Genomic DNA, 20,293 nt, shown 5'->3' on the forward strand with positions numbered 1-20,293 from the left:
AAATATTTTTGTTTTAATAAATAATAATATATATTGTATCTAAATTTAATTCAAGAATATATGTAAAAAATAAGACTGGACATGCTGGCACGTGATGATATTTAGGTGTATCTAAGCGTGTTCGGAGAAAAATTTTTTACTTTTCATTAAGACACAGCAGACACGCGTGTTGGATAAATGTCGATGAGTGTTGTGTCCGAAATGTGTTCGACACGTGGACACGACAACTCAACAGAGTGTCCGTGTTTTATAGATCACATTAGTCCTTTTGGCAACTCCACTATTGACAAGCAATGACAGTGTAAAATTTGATGTTATGACATACAACGAGTTAAGTCTCAAAGTAGTCTTTGAAGTTGCACTTTGGAACTCATAGTAGACATTTTTCATTTATCAAAACCTTGAAACGACGTCATTTCGAGAAAAAAAAGAAAAAAAAAAGAAAAAAAAGATTAGAAAAATGTTGTCGTTTTATATTTTAAAAAAAAAACAACAATTCCCTTCTTCTTAAACTCTCTTCTTCTTCAACAAATCACAAAAATAAAAACCAACAATACAAAATATCACCAAAAAAAAATCAGTATTAATTAGAAAAGATCAATCAACTTAAATAACAAGTATCGATCAACCAAAACAGCAACAAGTACAAAAAATAACAACAATAAAAAAATTCAGTAATAATTACAGAATAAAAAACAACTAAAATTAACTATTATTGTTATATTGAAATAGGATGAGCAGCAACAATCACCTAGAATATTAAAAAATAATGATTGAATAACTAAAAAAAATTATCATGGTTGAAAGAAAGAACCATGCCAGAGGAAAGAAGAGGAAGGTAGAGGGAGACCAAATAGAGATGGAGGCTGGCGAGCGGCGCAATAATGACAGAAAAAGTTGAGGCTTTTTGCCTCTGCCTCTACTATGTTTAAGTGTGAGAGACTAGATTATAGTGGAGAATGAGCGGTGCGGCACTGAAACGGAAGCCGGTGAGAAGCAACGACAGCGAGAGTTGACGAGAGTTCTTGTGAGTGTGAAAGTATGATTAGAGAAAGGGAGGGTGTCAGGTTGGGAAGAAAAAAGGGAAGGACAATGACCTCAGGTTGGAGAAGTAGAAGAGGAAGGGAAAGGAAAAATGTTGGAGAAATGTTTTTCTATGTTTTTTTTTTCGTTTTTAAAACGACATCATTTTAAGATTCTGATGAATGGAAAATGTCTCATGACTACTATGAATTCTGAAATGCAACTTTGAGGATAAATTTGGGTAATTATTAATTTTAGGATTTTGAAATTTGAGTACAATTTTAGAGACTACTTTAAGATTTAATGCTTGTTTGTGCGCCATTTTTTGGATAAAAAAAAGATCAATTTTTAATGAAAAAATATTTTTTTATTTTTTAACGTGTTTAGCAAATTTCTGATAGTAAAAGTAAAAACACTAAAAAAATAAAAAAAAAACATTTTTTTGAGAAGCTGTAATTTACATATTTTTTAAAGATTTTTTTCTTAAAAAAAAGATATTTTTCATGTAATAAATAAATAAAAAAGTACTTTTATATTGTTATACCTAAACATAATTGATAGATAAAAAAAATCTTTTTACATAAAATATCCAAATATAAAAATACTTTTATTTTTCTATAAAATTAAAAAAAAAACTTAAAAAAAGATCTTTTTTTTTAGAAACTCATCTAAACAAGTTCTTAACTCAATAATATATATCTAAACTTCTTAATTGATTACTAATGCAATAAACTTATAAAATTAAATTAAAAATAGTCTTTTAAAAATAAATTTGACCATTTAATATTAAACATACATTCTATAAAAGATCTTCGAATTTATCGTTTTCTTCAAAAACTTTTTTAATATTTTCCCCATAAATCTATAAACGTTTTTTTGGGATTAAGACCTGGACCAACAAAAAGCCCAAGTCCAAACAGAATCCCAAACCTCCCACAATCTTTTACTTAAATAAATTATATTTTTGTTTTCCTTAAGTTATAATCGCAAAATTTTTTATCAACTAATAACAAAAACGCTGAGCGTGGTCGCGTTGAGTCATTGGTCTTAACTCTTACGAGTTACACCAACACTGTAGTTAACGGAGCTGCGGCACTGAGAGTGGTGCGGGTTCAGCTCAAGATTTTTCAATTCTGCGTTTGGGATTCAAATTTCAATCTCAATTTCAATTCAGATCCGAAATCCAGACACAAGAAGAAGAAGACAACTATAAACAATGGAGGTGGAGCTGAAACAGTTGATGGCGGATCTTCAATCTCTCAACCAATCCCTTCCAGATCCATCTCTCCATGCTTCCCTCCTTAAAGTATTATATAATCCCCAATCTCTGCGGCATTTTTTCTTCTTTCAATTATTCAATATTATTTTTGCCTTGCATTCTAGTTATCTTGGTTTTCATGTTTGTTTTTTTTCTTTCCGTTTTCGAAGATTCAATCGCGTGTTGAGCATCTTGCAAGCCTTGCCAAGTCTGAACCTGTTCGGCGCTCCAAAGTTAAGGTAGTTTCTCTGTGGTAGCTCAGCACATATTGCTTAAATAAATTAAATTTATCATCTCATATAATTCAATTACTTAGTTAATTAGGATAATAGCATTTAAAAGTTTGTGTTGTTGGTTGCAGGATATGAGTGCTGAGGTTGTAGACAGCAATCCGTACAGTAGGCTTATGGCACTTCAGAGAATGGGTATTGTGGAGAACTATGAGAGGATACGGGAATTCTCCGTTGCCATTGTTGGAATAGGTGGGGTAGGAAGTGTTGCTGCTGAAATGCTAACAAGATGCGGTATAGGTCGACTATTGCTGTATGATTATGACAAAGTAGAGCTTGCAAACATGAATAGGCTATTCTTTCGTCCAGATCAGGTTACAGAATTACGTATTTGATCTGTTTTTTAATTTCTAGGAGCAAACCATAAATTTTGATGATTGCAATAACTGCCAGAGTGCCAGATATATGCACATGCAAAATTTATGTAGTTTACATTCAAAGGCTTCTGGTAGTTTACATAACCCATACATTAACTAATCCGTTCTAGCTTTCCAGGTTGGTATGACAAAGACAGATGCAGCCGTACAAACTCTTTCAGATATCAACCCTGATGTTCTGCTTGAGGTAAGTATCTTGTAATGTTTATAGCCTTTTTTGGTTCATTCCATATTTCAGTGTTACTAAGACGAGTTGCTTGCTGACAGTTTATTTTCCTTGTCATTTAGAGCTATACGTTGAATATCACAACAGTGGAGGGCTTTGAAACCTTCATGTCATCTTTAAAAAATAAGTCATTTTGCACTTCCAAACAAGGCAGTGGTGTGGATCTTGTGTTAAGTTGTGTAGATAATTATGAAGCAAGAATGGCTGTAAACCAGGTATTATAATCTAAGATGATTAAATCTGTCCTTTATTTTTGGGTGGGCGAATTGTCATGTCTAACAGATTTCTACTTGAATTGCAGGCTTGTAATGAATTGAGCCAGACCTGGTTGGAGTCAGGTAAGCATTCAAATCTTCAAGGTTTGCTTGTATAGGTGTATGATCATTACACTTTTCATGTGGAAACTCAATTGAAGTATAAAAATTGAACAGGTGTTTCTGAGGATGCTGTCTCTGGTCATATTCAGCTACTTATTCCTGGTGAAACTGCATGTTTTGCATGCGCACCTCCTTTGGTATGTCTATTCTTTATTTCACCTTGACAGGGTCAAGTTTAATTAACCTCATAAATCATAATATGCAAAGTTCCAGGAGCTCAAACAATTTTGGTCTATTATACCACAATGTTTTCTTAAATTAGTGTGGACTATGCAACTAAATTGTTGTCATATACAAGTACACGTGGGTTACTTCAAATGTGAAACTTTTATGCAGTATGTACCAAAAATATGAAAGCATACAATTATGTTTTTCCTCTTAGGTTGTTGCATCTGGGGTAGATGAACGTACACTCAAGCGTGAAGGGGTTTGTGCTGCATCTTTACCAACAACTATGGTATAATATAATCCTCCGGCCCTCATGTTTGCTTTTGTTGTGTATAGTTAAACATCAACAAGTTTTTATGGAAATCCATCTTATTATAATTGAATCTGGTGCGCGAAAAGACTGAACTGTTCTAAGTAAACACTTATATGGCATTTTCTACTAACCTTAGAGTATTGTTTAAAACATGTTTTTCACTTTATTTGTTTGGCATTCTAAATTTTGTTTTCATTTTTCAGGGGGTTGTTGCCGGACTTCTAGTGCAAAACACACTCAAATTCTTGTTAGGTTTTGGTCAAGTCTCTCCATATTTGGTAAGTATCACACCTACAACAATGTTCCCTTTATTCTTCTCCTCATTGAGTTGTCTTATAGAGCTGATTATTCCTTTTTTCTTCTTAACGTATAGAGGGGTAAAAAACTTTATAGTCTTCAAAAAGAAATTTGGTTATGTTGACATCCCCATTATTGTTTTCTTATATATAGGGATATAATTCTCTCAAGGACTTTTTTCCTACCATGCAAATGAAGCCGAATCCTCAATGTTCAAATTTTGCATGCTTAGAAAGACAGGTAAGATGTTTTCAGTCAGCCCATTGTTGCAAATATTTGGTTCTATATATAATTATAGTCGAATTATTAAACTATAAATGTTAATGCAGAAAGAGTACATTCTCGCAAAGCCTGCAAGAGATGCTGCAGTAAAAGCAAAGCTAGAAGCTGAAGCACCGTCAACCGAAGAGGGTCCGCTTCACATTGACAATGAATGGAATATTAGGTGCTTAATACTCTTTTTATGTTCCTCTTCTTCACATTATTATGTGTTAATCTGATTCCTTCTTGAAAAATGTTAGCGTTCTCATGTAGTGATCATATTCTTGTGGTTGAATTTTCAGTGTTGTTGATGATTGTGAACTAGATGTTTCTAGTGCCAAAAGTTCAGGTATTACTTGATACTTTTCTAAAATTTATATTCATGTGCTGAATGAAGATTGAAGTAAAGATAAAACTGTGCAACAGTTTTTTTAGTTTGTGGTACTGGCTTTATAGATGTTGATGTTGGTTTCCTTATTAAATCAGCTACATGAGAAATCTTTTCAATCTCTTGGCTAGAGGAGTTTTACTTTCGTCTTATCATCTATATCCTTCATAAAAACGCTTTCACGCAATATGTTTCATCTTGCAAAAGTAAATTTTCAAGGTTATACACATCTTTTTAGTCGATGTGTCTCTCTATTCACCAAGGTTTCAACATTTGTTTTAATTCCACTATTCAATTCCAATTATTATCAAATCTGGTAACAACTTCTCCTCAATATATGTTGTAGATATATTGCCTGAAGGTCTCACTCATGAACTTCCTGTCGCGGATGATTTTCGGAACATACCGACTTCTGAAGCTCCAACTACTGACAACGAGGACCTTGAGGAACTCCGAAGGCAGCTTGAAGCTATTAATTCTAAGTAGTCAGTGTTTTTCATAGGGACTTATTTTAAAGAAGGAAATGATTTTGTTTATTTTTTCCTTTCAAAAACAGAAAGTAGAAACCCCTTTGAGGGGTATAATTGTTCAGGCAAGCGGTTTCAATATAAAATTTGGTGTTCATTCTTTTGTTCTTTGAAATTTATATGTTGGTATCATGTGGGAATGAGATGCTGTTCCAATAATAGGTCTTAATAGCTTTCCAGAAGTGAGTGAGTGATAGTCGACATAAATCAAAGATCATTGTAACAAGGAGCATATGATGATTTGTCAGGGGAGAATAACTTAGAAATTCACACCTAATTTCACTTTGTTTATTTAAATAGTGAATAAGAAATCGGTTTCTTTGTAAACAAACAATGTCAAACATATACTATCCAATATTAACGAATGTGGTGGACACCTAAAAACAAAATGAATGAATGTGGATATGACGAAATGATGTTTCACGATTAAAATGATTTTTCTAGTTTAAAAAATATAGCCCATGTCCTTTTATATATATATTTTGTTGATTATAAATAATATAAATGTATAATTAAATAATAATTATCATATTTTTATTCAAATATTAGGAGTGATAGTATTTTTGAAATATCTATGTGTTTCTAAAACATCTTTTTCTTTTTTTTTGTGAAAAAAAAATCAACATGCTAACACAAAATAATTTTTAGTTTAGCAAGCTCAACTGTCTAAATAGTGAAATACATTTTTATCGTTATTTTTACGGGTGTATATGATCCGACTCGGCTCCAAATATTTTAGGGGTTAATTTGGTGTGATTTCATCGAATCTATGACTGAATAAGAGTTTCAAAAATAGACTTGTCATTATTTCAGGCCGGATCTGAGTCAAGGCGAACCCGGTTTCATCCGACCTATGTGCACTCTATAATAATTAAAAAAAGTATATATGTTTAAATTAATTTTAAGATAATGTTATATTAATTATAAACTTATTATTTTATTTTTAATCACATTTCTTGAATTAAAAATAGATCAAAGAAGCATCAAATTAGAATTTATGGACAAATTTAAGTTTAAAAATGAATATTAACTTTTTCGTAACAAATTTCTTTTTTATTAATAAGTACATCATAAATAATTTTTTTTATAAATTATTATTAAAGCTTTAAAAATTCAATTTTTACAAATTTAAATTTAAATATAAATATCAGTTTGTGGTTTGGATCCAGTATAGTTGTGGCTCGAAAATATTTTTGTTTTACTGAGTCTAAGATCGAATTAGAGTCTAAACCCATTAACCCAATATAACATCTTAGTTATTTTTAAATGACTACGTATCTTTAAAACTAAAGATAAAAAAAATTAAATTTGGATCCTCTAAATTTTAAATTTGTATTTTAGAGGGTAAAGTATGATCTTTTATTCTTGAATGATTTCTCTCTTATATTTATTTTTGGTTTTACTATAAAATAAATAATAAAAAATCACATTTTACTCAATAAAATGAAATTCAAACTTTTAGAGGATCCAAATCCAAAAAAATTAACCATTAACCTACCAGATACTTTCTCCAACGAGCAAAGCTACCCTTCAAATAAGCAATTCCAAACCACACTTCAGAAAAAAAACCAAGTGTTCCAGCAAACCCTAATTCCTCACACAAAACACACTCAAATCCCTCTCTTCCTCGCTTCCTGGATCCTCTTTACGACTCAAGTGAGTGTTCCAACAAACCTTAATTCCTCACTTCTAATCGCAAATTCTTTTTATTTAAAACCTTATTACTATTAATTGAGCTTTCGGTCTTTTTTTTTTAATAAAAAAAAATTGTTTTTCCCTTTTTGTGTTCATCAAACAATTGCAGTTTTGGCTTCGAATTGAGCGCACGTTGAGATTTTACCATGGCGACGGAAACAAAGGCAGCCACTGAGGACGTCAAGATCGATCTCTTCGAAGACGATGACGAATTCGAAGAGTTTGAAATCAATGAAGGTTAGTGAAATCCATATTCCTCATTCTTTCGATCTGTTTGTTTCTCTTTTCAATTTTAGCCAATGATTGTGTTTTAGTGTTTCCTTTTTATCAAATTCGTTGAAGCATTATTTTGAATTTATGGTTGTGGCTTGAGGATTTTGTTATTATGATAATAATCCATAATTGTGGAGAGGCTTTCTTTAATCCAATAAGATTTAAACCATGACAGTGGAATGATTCTTAGTATATTGCTGCAAATCCATCCGAGGTTTTGCCTAGTGTTTGAGAAACAGGGCAAGACCGCACGAGTTAGAGTAATAAAGAGCGTTGAAGGTATGAAAAGAATTAAAATGAGATTTAGTGATATGACTCTTGGTCCTTCTAAGAGAGGTGTAGGGTTAGTTATGAATAGCTTTGAGGTGTTGCTACCCCTCGACCCTCGTGTGAAGTGGAACTAATCATGCCTTTATGTCTATCGTCGCGAAAGCAAGAAGACAGGATGCTTCCGACAAAATGTTCTTGATAAGTCTACTAATAAAAACAAAGGTTTATTCTAATAACTGAGGCTGGGCTGGGTTGTATCCTGGTGTCCAAGCATGCCAGGGCATGTTTGGAGATTTAAAGAGGTTTTTGATAACTTGGTCAAGATACTATTAGATGCAATGGTCTTTTATTGGTGTGTGTTCAACGAGGTTTTTTGCGTCTTGATCAAAACACTGCTGTACAGAAGATGGGCATGTGTGTCGGATGAATATCATTGAGGTTCGCCGTTAGCAATGTGCTTGTCATGTAGAAATGACAACTCAATGTAGTGTGTGCTTCTTAGATAATTCTGTGACTTTATGAATAATATAAAGTAATACAACCTTTTAGAATAATAAGATTCAAACAAAGCAGATTGGTAAAGGTGATTTGACACTTATTTTAGGGTTAGAGTGTTATGAATAAATAGGTTTGGGATAATGATACCCTCATAGTGCATTGACCTAGTTTGAACTAGATTATTCGATGTATAGAGTCTGTTTACTGCGGCCTAGACCAAAAATAAATGGAAGTAACTAAGTAATAACTAATCAGATGCCTTGGCAAACTAATCTAGCTAAATTCTACCAAGTTAACTGACCATGACTATATTCAAAGGTTAGTGTGCCTAGACTAGCCGTTTTGTAATAACTAATCAGCTACCTTGGGAAACTAATCTGGCTAAATTCTGCTAAACTAACCGACCTTGACTGTACTCAAAGGTTTGTGTGTATAAACTCACCATTTTGCTGTAATTACAATGCCAAATAGTTTGTTCCTCATTCATTGTCTTTCTCGTTATTCTTAAAAATATCAGTATTCATTTAATAACTTTGCTACTTCTCGTTCATCCGGTAATAATGATATTTCAAAGGTCTTTGATAGTTACGTCTGCTTTTACTACTTATTGGTTTGGGGACTTGGAGCTTCAGCAATTCTGCTCCATATGCTCATATTCTACTGCTTATAATTTCACTTGTCTTTTATACTACTTACAGAGTGGGATGCTATAGAGGAAGGCAAGGAAGTGACCCAACAGTGGGAGGATGATTGGGATGATGATGATGTCAGTGATGATTTCTCTCTTCAGCTGAGGAGAGAGCTGGAGAGCAATACCGAAAAGAATTAAACATTCTGCTTGCTACGATCGGTTGATAAAAGTGTCATAAGTTAGGTACTTGACTTTGTTGGTGTTTCCTTTTGTGGAAAAGAAATGAAAGCTATATGCCTTTTCATTTAGTAGATGTAAGACAGTAAGGCAGAACATAAGGACTTAAGTTGTTATTTCTGAAGAACATCTAGATAGAAGTATTGTTTGTACTTTAATTGTATTTTATCTCATAAGTTTTAAACTGGGTCACAATCCGTTCGTGTGCTTTGCCATTAATAACTGGTGAAAGTGGAGTTGCATTTCACTTTCTTGTTATCACTGTTCAGTCTGCAGAAACTAGCTTGTGGGTATCTGAATTCAACAACCCTAGGAATTTGAATGCCAATGTCCCAAGTTAGTTTTACTAAGAAGTCAAAAAGTGACTACATACTCGTATGCTTTGGAAGAACTTTCTACATCGGAATTCGGAAACACTTGAGTTAGAATTTGGATCTTCTAAATTTTGAATTTTTACTTTAGAGGATAAAGTGTGATCTCTTATCATTTATTTCATAGTTGGGACAAAAAAAATATGAGAGATCACACTTTATTCTTTAAAGTAAAATTTAAAATTTAGAGGATCTAAATCCTTGAGTTATGGTCTTGTGGACCATGATAGTTTTGAGTTCTTCACCGTTAAAGCTAACGAGGAAAAAAAAAAGAATAAGATAGAAGAATTCTTCTATATTATTATATTATTACGTTTTGAGTTTACATTTTATCATGTGGAACTTGGATCATGTAAGTAGAAACCTATGTTCTCAATGTAAAATCCGGTTGCTAGTTTTGATTTCGTTCAAGTTGATATGCCGGGGTGAGACACAGTTCAAAATTGATGGAATAGTGGAATACCAATGAAAGCGACAACTAATGAAAGGTAGAGCAACTAAGATAGTTATTATCATTCACTTGGGAGTGGACCAATTCTTATATTATTAACTTCCAATAATCACTAATCTAACATTTTAAATATACTTAGCGATGAGATGTCTCCCATTTGATGATTTAGATCTGTCTATTAAACAACATCAAACTCATAATAATTATGTAACCTTAACTTTAAAGAAAAACAAAAACCAAACGCGCCTTTGAAAGTTTCTTTTATTATAATAATAAACTCAGGTCCATTATTGATTACAAGAACAACTTCACTCGGGATAAGGACCAAGGGAATCTAATCTAATAAGTAATAACAATAAAAATAAATAAATATGAATTATTTTCTAGTAAAATTTATATTATTGATTAATCATATACCAACACTAGAAGTAAATTGGTAATTTTATGGTTACAGTATAGTAAAATTCAGTTTATCCAATATTTTATTAATAGAGTAATTTTTCTTGAGAAACTAAATTATATGTTGGCTACAATTCTATGTTATTTTAAGTTTTTGACGGTGTGGCGAATAATTTTACCTATGTTCAATGATGAACCTATCATTTTTTATAGGCGTTGAAGATAACAATCATAACATCAATAATGATATTGAGATGAATAAAGTGTACCTACTATTTGAATTATAGAAGAAAACAATAGTGAAGTTAACAACGAAGATGAAAATAATTTAAAATATAAATGTAATCTTAATTTTATTTCTCTATCATGCATTTCAATGTACAATAGCCCCTATAAAAGACACCAAAATATTATTTTGTTCATACACTCGAAGATAGGGATAAATTTTTATTGAGATAAAAAAAGAGAGGAGGTAATTAGTTTTTCATGGTATAATTCTAATAAATATTATAATATATGTGTTTATAGATTTGAAAAGATGTTTTAATAGAGCTGCACACGGATCGGATCGGATCGGATATAGCCTGAAATTCTATCCGATCCGCACTGCACTCATCGGATCGGATACAATATTTACATTTAAGATGGATTCGATCCGATCCGATCTGCATACTTGAGGATTAGATCGGATCGGATATCAGATATATCCGCATAAATAAAAAATTTTATTTTAAGATTCTGTTTGGCTATTTTTGTAAAAGAATATCCAAAAAAATTATTTTTTATCTGATTAAACTCATTTACTTCTAAAATATTATCAATAATAGTTCTCTTGAATAACAAAAATAAAATAATAACACATCATTTAAGTTTAGTTATTCTAACTTGAAGTACAACACAAAAAATTAAAAACAAAAATATCATAAAATTCATAAAATAACACACTAAAATTCATATCACATTAAGATTTACTTTCTTAAACTATGTTATTTATATGTGATGTGCGGATATACGGATTTGCGAATCAAACAAATTTGCGGATATCACTGCTAAATCCGCAATCCGATCCTACCATAGTGCGGATCGAATAATATCCATAAAATTCGGATCGGAGACGAATAATTACCACGGATATGCGGATATTATTTGATCCATATGCCCTTTGTTTCAATATAGATAGAATAAAGCTGTAATTATTTTTAATTTTTAATTTCAATCGGTCCATGCAAAAAAATTCCTCATGTTGATAATTTGATATTTTCAATCGAGGAAAAATGGGAGAATGAAAAGAAACACGTGGCAGCCGCTGGTTTAAGAAAACAAGCGTTTCAATTTTCTTCTGTTCTGCTATTTCTTCCTCTTCCATTCCCCACACACTTTCAAATCTCTCTCTCTCTCTCTCTCTCTCTCTCTAACGCAAGTGAGTGTTTCAACGAACCCTAACTCCTGAATTCCCTTCTATTTTTGCTTATTCTCCTATTCTGATTTCAATTCCCTCTCGTGCTTTTTAGATCCTCATTTTTTACACCACTCTAGCGTTTGGTTCCAACTTTGATTCATACCTTCCATGCTTCTTCATTCGTTCAAATTACTGCTCTTGTTACGCATTGGATTTTATATTTTCTAGATTTTTTAGATTTTCTTTTACCGAATTACATTGCAAATTGCATTGGTTCTTCTCTGTTTGAATCACGTTTTAGAATATCGCCGTTGTCTGCGGAACCGCATCTTGTAAAAAGAGTATGGCTAGAACTAGATTTGACTTTTTTTTTTCCCCTGGAATGATGCGTATTCTTGTGATTTATTGTTTCTTATTTTTTATAACCACTAATTTAAAGAGAAAAATTGTCAAATTATAACATTTTTTTTGGTTGTTGCAGTTTGTGATGGGGATATATCTGAGTACGCCGAAAACAGAGAAGGCATCTGAAGATGGTGAGAACGACAAGCTTCGGTATGGTCTGTCTTCCATGCAGGGCTGGCGTGCTTCCATGGAAGATGCTGTAACTAACTACTCTTTTCTCTTTCAGTCTCTTATTTTATTTTATTTTATTTTGTTAATTGATAATTTGTAAATACAATAATATAATATCGTAGAATCTGATTTCCATTTTTATTTTGAATATTTCATTTGGTGGAATTTCTTGCATCAATTAGGTAGTTGAAGTTAGTTAAAAGTTAGTTTTCAGTTGGCAATTTGATTAGTGTATGTCTATGTATCAGCCTTGCACATTTAAGCCTCTTGACATCAGAGAATCACTGCGATTCAAAACATTGTACACAAAAGTAGGGTGGGTTTTCAGCCGTACTATCAGATAGTCAAGTGTAAAGGAAATCAAAATCATGCACTATGTCCAGTGTTTGGCATATTAGTGACTGATAAAATAGTGATATTAAGTTTCTGATACTGTGAGAACGTTGTGAAAGGATTAGTGTCTTACGTTTTTTACAGATTACCTTATTTGATCATTGGTCTGCTATGATGAAGAGTGCAAAGGTATCACTTATTTGTAGTTCTTCTATAAAAGTTTTGTTAGTCAGCTATTGATGTGAATCAGATTTAAGTAACAAATAACCCGTATACTACCTAAAAATTCGGAGAGATAAAATTGCCCTCCTGTATACCTAGAAGACTCGTGAGAGTTTGCCTCTCTTTGGAAGTAATAGTTGCATATATGGTGTGGATGGTTTACCACTTTACTTTGGTTCTCTTTTACCTAAGTAGCGTAGTGTTAGTATTACAATCTTTTTTAATGTGAAGAGTATAGAATTTAATTCTTATTATTACTTGCCAGCATGCAGCTTATCCAGATTTGGATGATTCTACATCTTTCTTTGGTGTTTATGATGGCCATGGAGGTGGGTATTAACTCTTGAGTTATTCAGTGACATATATCATTTTAATGCCAACTTGGATCCATGCTCATTAATTAGAACACTGAGTGCACTGAAGGTCCTGAGACATTCAATATTATTGTAATATAGGTTCTCCATTTTGATGTCTCCATTGGAATCCACCTAAACATGGCTGGCCTTTTCATTTACACATGCTGTAGCTGTTGTGTTCTCTGTCATGTACCGATCAAGTTTCATTTACTTTTCATGACCTTATATGCTTCATGTTCCACCTTGTCCTAATATCTCTTATTTATAGTTAACTTAAATTTAATATAAGAGAAATAAAAATATATTTCTGGTTTAGTGTTAGTAAGCAGTTATTATAATGAGTAGTTATTATAAAGAGGCCAAGAGAAACCAAAAGTTGTTATGGTTCTCATTCTCCCCCAATCATCATATATATAGGTATTGATTACAATTACAATTTACAACACTTGTAAACTTCTCAGGGTATGTAAAACACTGCTGTAAGATTGATCTTCCTCTCTTGTTCTTTCTTTCTTCTTGTTCTTTTTCTTGGTTCTTGTTCTTATTTTCTTTAATAATTTCCTTGTTATATATTGATTCATAATTCCAACATATTTCCATTTTCTACAAACAGAGATCCATGTAGGCTGTATACTTAACATTTTTGGTACATTCTTGTTAGATGCTTGTTAACCATAGTTGTGTTTGAAAAAAAATGCTTTTCCAATCCACTTATGAACCTTAAGGGTCTGTTGGATGGGGTATTCTTAAATTTTCAGTTTATTTCAAATATAAGGGAATCTAAATGCCGTAATTAAATTCCCTTCAATTCTGGTCTTTTTTTTGGTTGAGGTAATTAGCTTATCTTCATTAATAAAATATGCAGTTGATTTTATCATATATTATTTATAAGTGTTAATTAATGCATATGAATGCATTTTGAAGTGAGGTAGAGAGAGGGGGGAAATCGAAATTCCTTCTCTGTTGAGGAATTAAAATTCTTCCTTTTAATAGTTAAAATCCATCATTAAAATCCTTTGAATTTGCCATTAAGAATTTTAAATACTTTCTAAAATTACTTTCCCTCCTTTAATTACCTCATTCAAGCACACTCTAATGTCTTTTTCATGCATTTCATTTATTTTCAACTTCAGGATTTTGTTTTGATATCCATGTTAAAAAAGGCAACAAAAAAAGGAGGGAACATATTATCCATGTTTTTGGGTGTACTTTCTCGGTATTGACCCATTCCAGTTTAATTAGTATTGATTATAAGGCTTTGTTGTTGTTGTTGTTGTTGTTGTTGTTGTTGTTTGTTGTTGTAAAGTTTCCTTAATAACTTGGAGATCTTTAGGTGTTAACGATTTCAAAATTATTGTGATGGAACCAACATATATAGCATATTAATTGGCTCACTTCTCGTTCTAATATCTTTCTATATGGTTTTTCCTATTTGCAGGCAAAGCAGTTTCCAAATTCTGTGCCAAGTATCTACATCAACAAATGCTTAAGCATGAAGCTTACTTAGCTGGAGATATAGGCACATCCTTACAGAAAACTTTCCTTAGGTGCTTTTTTTATTCTTTATTTTGTTTGTTGTTTTGTTTATTTAGAATTTTCATTATACTTACTGCATGCGGATAAAAGCATGGCGATGAGATTGTCAGGTAGGAATATAGATAACAAAATACTAAGTAGGACTATGCTCATGCTTGAAATACTTGATGTTCAACTGTTGCTCTAGATAATTTACTTTATCTAATTTACATGCCCCAGGGGAGGTTTGGCATCCCGGTCTCTTCAAGATACAAATATAGCTGGATCCCTAGAAGTTATGTGCAGTTACAAATAATTTTAAAAACACTTTTCTACTTCCCTCTGTTTTCTACTTCTCCTGTGAGTTATTGGAATTTTCAAAACCCCTTTAATCTTCATTTATTTGTTTCGTATTTTTACTCACGTACTTTATGTCTTAAAAGTATTAACAAAACAAAGTGTTTTAAAGTGCCATGCATGTGAATGTTTGTGTAGTCATTTATGCTTGTAAAATTATTGGAACCGTGACCACCTGAACTGCCAAATTTTTGGGAATGAGTGTTAAGTTCTTACGTATACTTTTCCTCTTCATGATCAAAATGATTTTTTTATCTAAGTTTTTATACATGTGATGGTTTTTCTGCCCAATAAACAAAAGTGGGATATGGAGTTGAGACAAATAGTTTTGTTAAAGTTGTACCCTTTTTTTCTCCCTTCATATTGAGGCAGAATGGATGAGATGATGCGCGGACAAAGAGGGTGGAGAGAATTGGCAGTCTTGGGAGATAAAATAGAAAAGTTGTCTGGAATGCTAGAGGGGTTTATATGGTCTCCCAGGAGTGGTGAAACAAATGACCATTCTGATGATTGGGCTTTTGAGGAGGTAATGGATTATGAACCCATTTTGCTTTCTTGTTCCACCTCTGCTTGTTATTCTTACTTTGCTCTTTTATTTATAAATGAAATAAAAGCTATGCTGCATGTATGTTGGAATCTTTTGATATGTGGAATATAAGCTTGTGAATTTAACCGAAGGTCCTTTCTGAATAAATGACTGCAAGTTACATATAAAAATCATTAGGTCTCGAATCCTTACTGTAAAAAAATGCGTTATTTTAAACTGAGGAAGCTATGCTGCAAATAGGGACCACATTCTGATTTCACTGGACCAAACTCTGGAAGTACAGCTTGTGTGGCTGTCATTCGAGGAAACAAACTTGTCGTCGCCAATGCTGGTGATTCTAGATGTGTATTATCAAGGAAGGGCCAGGTACTTCGACCTCATTTTGTGGTTTTTTAATTGTCTCAAATTTACTAGGCATGCAATATAGGGTATTGGAATATGGTTGATGAGAGTTCTGGTGGTAAAGATTGCTAATTCAGAGTACACCTTTTGTATTCTGAGATAGATATTTCAATATGGATAAGCTTGCACATTTATAAGTAGCACATTTTATTTCCTTTTGCTTTGAAGGGTTCATGATTGAGGTTGAACCGGCATAGCTTGCTACTCAGCATGATCTATATTCTTGATATTTTAATGAAGTTTTATTTCCAGGCACACAATTTGTCTAAGGATCACAAGCCCGAGCTTGAGGCTGAGAGAGACAGGATTTTAAATGCTGGTGGTTTCATCCAAGTTGGACGTGTCAATGGAAGTTTAAACTTGGCTAGAGCGATCGGTAATAGGAATTTGTTTTTATAAAGTTTGTAAGGGAAAATGTGAGAGTTCATTACTATCGTAAAATTTACTTGTTGCTTTCTACAAATGTTTTCCTTCCATTAGTCCCAAAAATTTGTAATAAAAAATTCCCTCAATTACAGGAGACATAGAATTCAAGCAGAACAAACGTTTGCCTGCTGAGAAACAGATTGTGAGTGCTGAACCTGACATAACTTCCGTAAGTATTGCTCAGCACATTATATGTTAAATATTTATGGCACGATTAGCACCTTTTTTTGCATGTCTCTCTGGTTTCCTCGTGTTTGATGGGTGAAAGAAATATATTTATTTGAAAAAGGAATTCTATGACTTGAGTTTCTTTTTCGTCTGACATCCCTCATTGTGTTATTTGCCATTTTGTTTGCTCTTTTGAATTTTCTTTTCCCTGTTCTTTGTAACAGATTGAGCTTTGTGACGATGATGAGTTCCTTGTAATAGCTTGTGATGGGATATGGTACGCTACTTGGCTATTTAAATTTTCTGTCTACGAACTCCATTGATATTACCAAGTTCCTAGAAAGTCTTCCCTTTTTTTTTGTTTTAATTTTTATTGATCATCAACAAACTATTATATAACCTGTTATATGTGTAGGGATTGCATGTCAAGCCAACAACTTGTGGACTTCATACATGACAAGTTAAAGGAGGTAAGTTCTGTGGCTTTTACTTTTGTTTATGTTATGGAGAACATTAATTTGGCCACAGCATGCGGATTGTCATAATTGCAATCTGTTATGACACCGATATAAAATGATGAAATATGTAGGAGAATAAACTATCTGCGGTGTGCGAGATGGTTTTCGACAGGTGCTTAGCACCAACAGCCGGTGGCGAGGGATGTGATAACATGACCATGATCTTGATTCAGTTCAAAACTCCTTTGAATCCAAGTGCTTCTGATGCAGACCCGCCTCAGTCGTCTGCGGAACCATCCGAAGCTGATAAAAGTTCAGAGCAAACAGAACAAAAGTGAGGGAAGAGTTTCAGACCTGACTAGACAGTGATTGGCGCGAGCACAGAGACGATCATGGGTAATATTTTAATATCCATATTTGCAGGATGTTGATTCTCAATAGGGGATTGTAAATTTGTTGGGGGAGAAAAAAAATTCGATGCTACTGCTGCTCATGGGGGCTATTGACTTTGTACATTAAATTCGGGTCTCTAAATGTGAAAGGTAAAAAACAAATGGTTCAGCAAGCACGGCAGACACCTACATGGACGGCTAAAACCACCCCTCTGGCCATTTTCTTTTGTCAATTTTATTTCTTAGCAATACCAGTGATCGATGACTAGAACAATACGTGAAAGAACATCTCTAAAATTATGGAACCATGTTTGATGTTTCAATACCCATCATCTATACAAGCTTGTGCCTTTTAAGGATTCAGTGCGATGAAATGACCCCCGTAACCCTGATATATAGTATTGTTACTATTGTTCATTTTTCTTTCCGGGAGAGATGCTATTTCGTTTTGTTTTATTTGAGCCTCATCTTTTATATACCCTAGCTACAATGTTATGAAACAAGTGTATTTCAAGTTCTGCTTGTATCTCTTCTACTAGACCATGTGGAGATTGCATACTGAAATATAAGAGAAAGAAATAATGGTGAAAGATTATGGATGAAGCAAGGTATGAAATATCGAAGGATCTTCCCACGAGTACATTTTAATCTATGCACGGCTAGTAACTTAATAATTGGGGTATAGTGTTAATTTATAATCAAACGAATACCATTTGTTACGTTACATTTTGTTTTGCAAATGGTTATATGTTAAGCATTTAGTACGCAGTAAGTGTTTATGTTCTTATCGTATAGAATTACATTTAAAGAAATTGCAAATTAACTGATAAGCCTGTGCCGAATAAAACGGAAGAGATAAGCAGTGAAGGGAGATATATATAGATGCTATGACGGTTGCATGGTTGCCACGTGTCCAATCTGAAGGAACCCCTTATCCACTAGTGTTTCTGTTCTTATCGTATCGCATTGGATCTTCTTAGTTCTGAACGCGCATTAACTTACAACTGCTTCTCTCTCTATTGTCGCGTTAATATTCAACACGTGTAAAGTGCTACTGCCACCTCCCTCTTTTTGCAATCATCTCAATTCTGAAACCTTTCATTTCTCGCAAAATTTTTAGCTTGTAAACTCTCTTTTGGCTTTTTTTTTTAATTTATTTTTAACCTTTATCTAAGACCATGCCTTTAGTGATGTTGATGATAATAAAATAATAATGGCCTTGTGATTTGTAAAGAAATTAAGATTCTAATTTTCACAAAACCATAAATCCACCGCAAATGAAAATTTGAATGTACAATGATATTGAAATGGCGATTTGATATGGACTTATAAAAAATATCTATTTAACGAAACATGAGAGTGGCTAGTCTTCACAAAATAGTTGCAATTTTCACTAAAATATTAAATATCGTTGACGTTATAAAATGTGTTTCACTCATTCGAAGTAGTCATGATCATAAATAAAATGTTTATTTTATCTGAAAAAAGATAATTTAAATCATCATATTTGTCTCATATATGGATGTGTGTGTATCTGTTTTTTTTATTTTCAGCTCCTTCATTTTTTTGGTTATTTTATTTTCATTGACGTTTAATTAGATTTCTCTTCAAGAATAATGGCATAGCCTGATATGACCAAATTGCCAACTACTATAACTTTGTTGCACCAAAAAGAGAAATTGAGAGAAGTAAAAGGGATAATGAATAGTGAATTAATGGCAATAGAGGTGGAAGGGATATCCAATATTATATGCTTCATTCAGTGAATAATAAACAAATAATCCAAAACAACAGTCTTCCAATTCAGACCAAGTAAATAAAAGATAAAAGGTAATCCAAGAATCTCTCACCTTTTTTCATCATCTTTTGTTCTTTTCTTTTTCCTTTTTCATGTGCTGTTTTTCTCTCTCTCTTATCCCATTTTTCTCGTTTCTAAATTTTTTACCTAGTCCTAATTCTAAAGTTTTTTCACCTTATAAATTATAAAAATTTAGTTAATCATCTTTTTCCCGTTTTATAATAACTTAAAACCATAATTATTTTTAGGGGTCGAACCGGACATAAATTTATCATCGAGCCAAAATTTACAACAATCAAATAGAAAATAAAAAAAATCAGTTTTTTTGAATTAAATCGATCGGTTCGGTTCGGTTTTTAGTTAATTTGACAAAAATTGAACCAAAAAAGTGATTTAATAATGCATTAAAATAGAAATTTTAGACTTAATAAATGTGTTTGTTTTATGTTTAGTTGTTAAAATGAATTAAAATTTTGTTAAATTTAAATATAATACAATGTCATTTTAATTTATTGATTATTTCAAACATCATTTTACTGAAATTAATTTTCTGTTAGTTAAAATTTAAAAATTAAAAAATTGACCGAATCAAATCGTTTTTAGTTCGATTAAATTATTGCACAAACAATAAATTAATTGGTTGATATTCTATAAAAAAATGAACGGATCGATTTAATTAATTTTTAGTCCAAAATTGAACCAAATCAAATCGATAACCCCTCCTAATTTCTAAAGTAAATTTTGACAGTTAACTCTCAATTTCAGAAGAAAAAATAAAAATAAAATAGGCAGAGTCATAGCACAAGAGATAAGTGCCTATAATTTCTGTCCTCTCCACAAAATACGAAGTTACACGTCACTCCACAATAAGACTCAATGGATAAGAACCGTGCTTGCATTCCCAATTCCACCTCAGATTCCTTTTCTTTCTTCATCATTATTTATTATTTATTATTTATTTTATTTCACACTATACTATATAAACAAATCCATTCCCTTCCATTTTTCTATTCT

General features: G+C 32.3%; 3 protein-coding genes across 4 annotated transcripts; all 3 read left to right on the plus strand.

The window, feature by feature from the left end:
• Nucleotides 1-2,002: 2,002 nt before the first annotated feature.
• On the plus strand, nt 2,003-5,620 carry LOC107463802 (ubiquitin-like modifier-activating enzyme 5). The gene is made up of 13 exons (XM_016082678.3): nt 2,003-2,329; nt 2,452-2,520; nt 2,643-2,885; nt 3,067-3,135; nt 3,237-3,389; nt 3,476-3,512; nt 3,606-3,688; nt 3,934-4,008; nt 4,236-4,310; nt 4,483-4,569; nt 4,659-4,774; nt 4,893-4,939; nt 5,325-5,620. Exons 1-13 carry the CDS (start codon nt 2,240-2,242, stop codon nt 5,462-5,464), a joined length of 1,284 nt encoding a protein of 427 aa, XP_015938164.1. The 5' UTR covers nt 2,003-2,239; the 3' UTR covers nt 5,465-5,620.
• A 1,322-nt stretch (nt 5,621-6,942) lies between these two features.
• LOC107463805 (protein DSS1 HOMOLOG ON CHROMOSOME V) lies at nt 6,943-9,356 on the plus strand. Its single transcript, XM_016082683.3, has 3 exons — nt 6,943-7,161; nt 7,310-7,437; nt 8,940-9,356. Exons 2-3 carry the CDS (start codon nt 7,347-7,349, stop codon nt 9,068-9,070), a joined length of 222 nt encoding a protein of 73 aa, XP_015938169.1. The 5' UTR covers nt 6,943-7,161; nt 7,310-7,346; the 3' UTR covers nt 9,071-9,356.
• Nucleotides 9,357-11,630: 2,274 nt separating this feature from the next.
• LOC107463778 (probable protein phosphatase 2C 60) lies at nt 11,631-17,855 on the plus strand. 2 transcript variants are annotated; one of them, XM_016082645.3, is made up of 11 exons: nt 11,631-11,750; nt 12,211-12,333; nt 13,126-13,189; nt 14,655-14,763; nt 15,461-15,614; nt 15,876-16,001; nt 16,290-16,413; nt 16,556-16,632; nt 16,856-16,908; nt 17,047-17,101; nt 17,221-17,855. In XM_016082645.3, the coding sequence occupies exons 2-11, from the start codon at nt 12,217-12,219 to the stop codon at nt 17,425-17,427; spliced, it is 1,086 nt and encodes a 361-aa protein (XP_015938131.1). In that variant the 5' UTR covers nt 11,631-11,750; nt 12,211-12,216; the 3' UTR covers nt 17,428-17,855. The 2 variants fall into 2 exon arrangements, with proteins under 2 accessions (XP_015938131.1, XP_015938132.1); XM_016082646.3 differs by lacking the exon at nt 11,631-11,750 and adding an exon at nt 11,923-12,070.
• The last annotated feature ends 2,438 nt before the right edge of the window (nt 17,856-20,293 follow it).

Source organism: Arachis duranensis, chromosome 9 (assembly GCF_000817695.3).
Source record: "Arachis duranensis cultivar V14167 chromosome 9, aradu.V14167.gnm2.J7QH, whole genome shotgun sequence".
Taxonomy (NCBI): Eukaryota; Viridiplantae; Streptophyta; class Magnoliopsida; order Fabales; family Fabaceae; genus Arachis; species Arachis duranensis.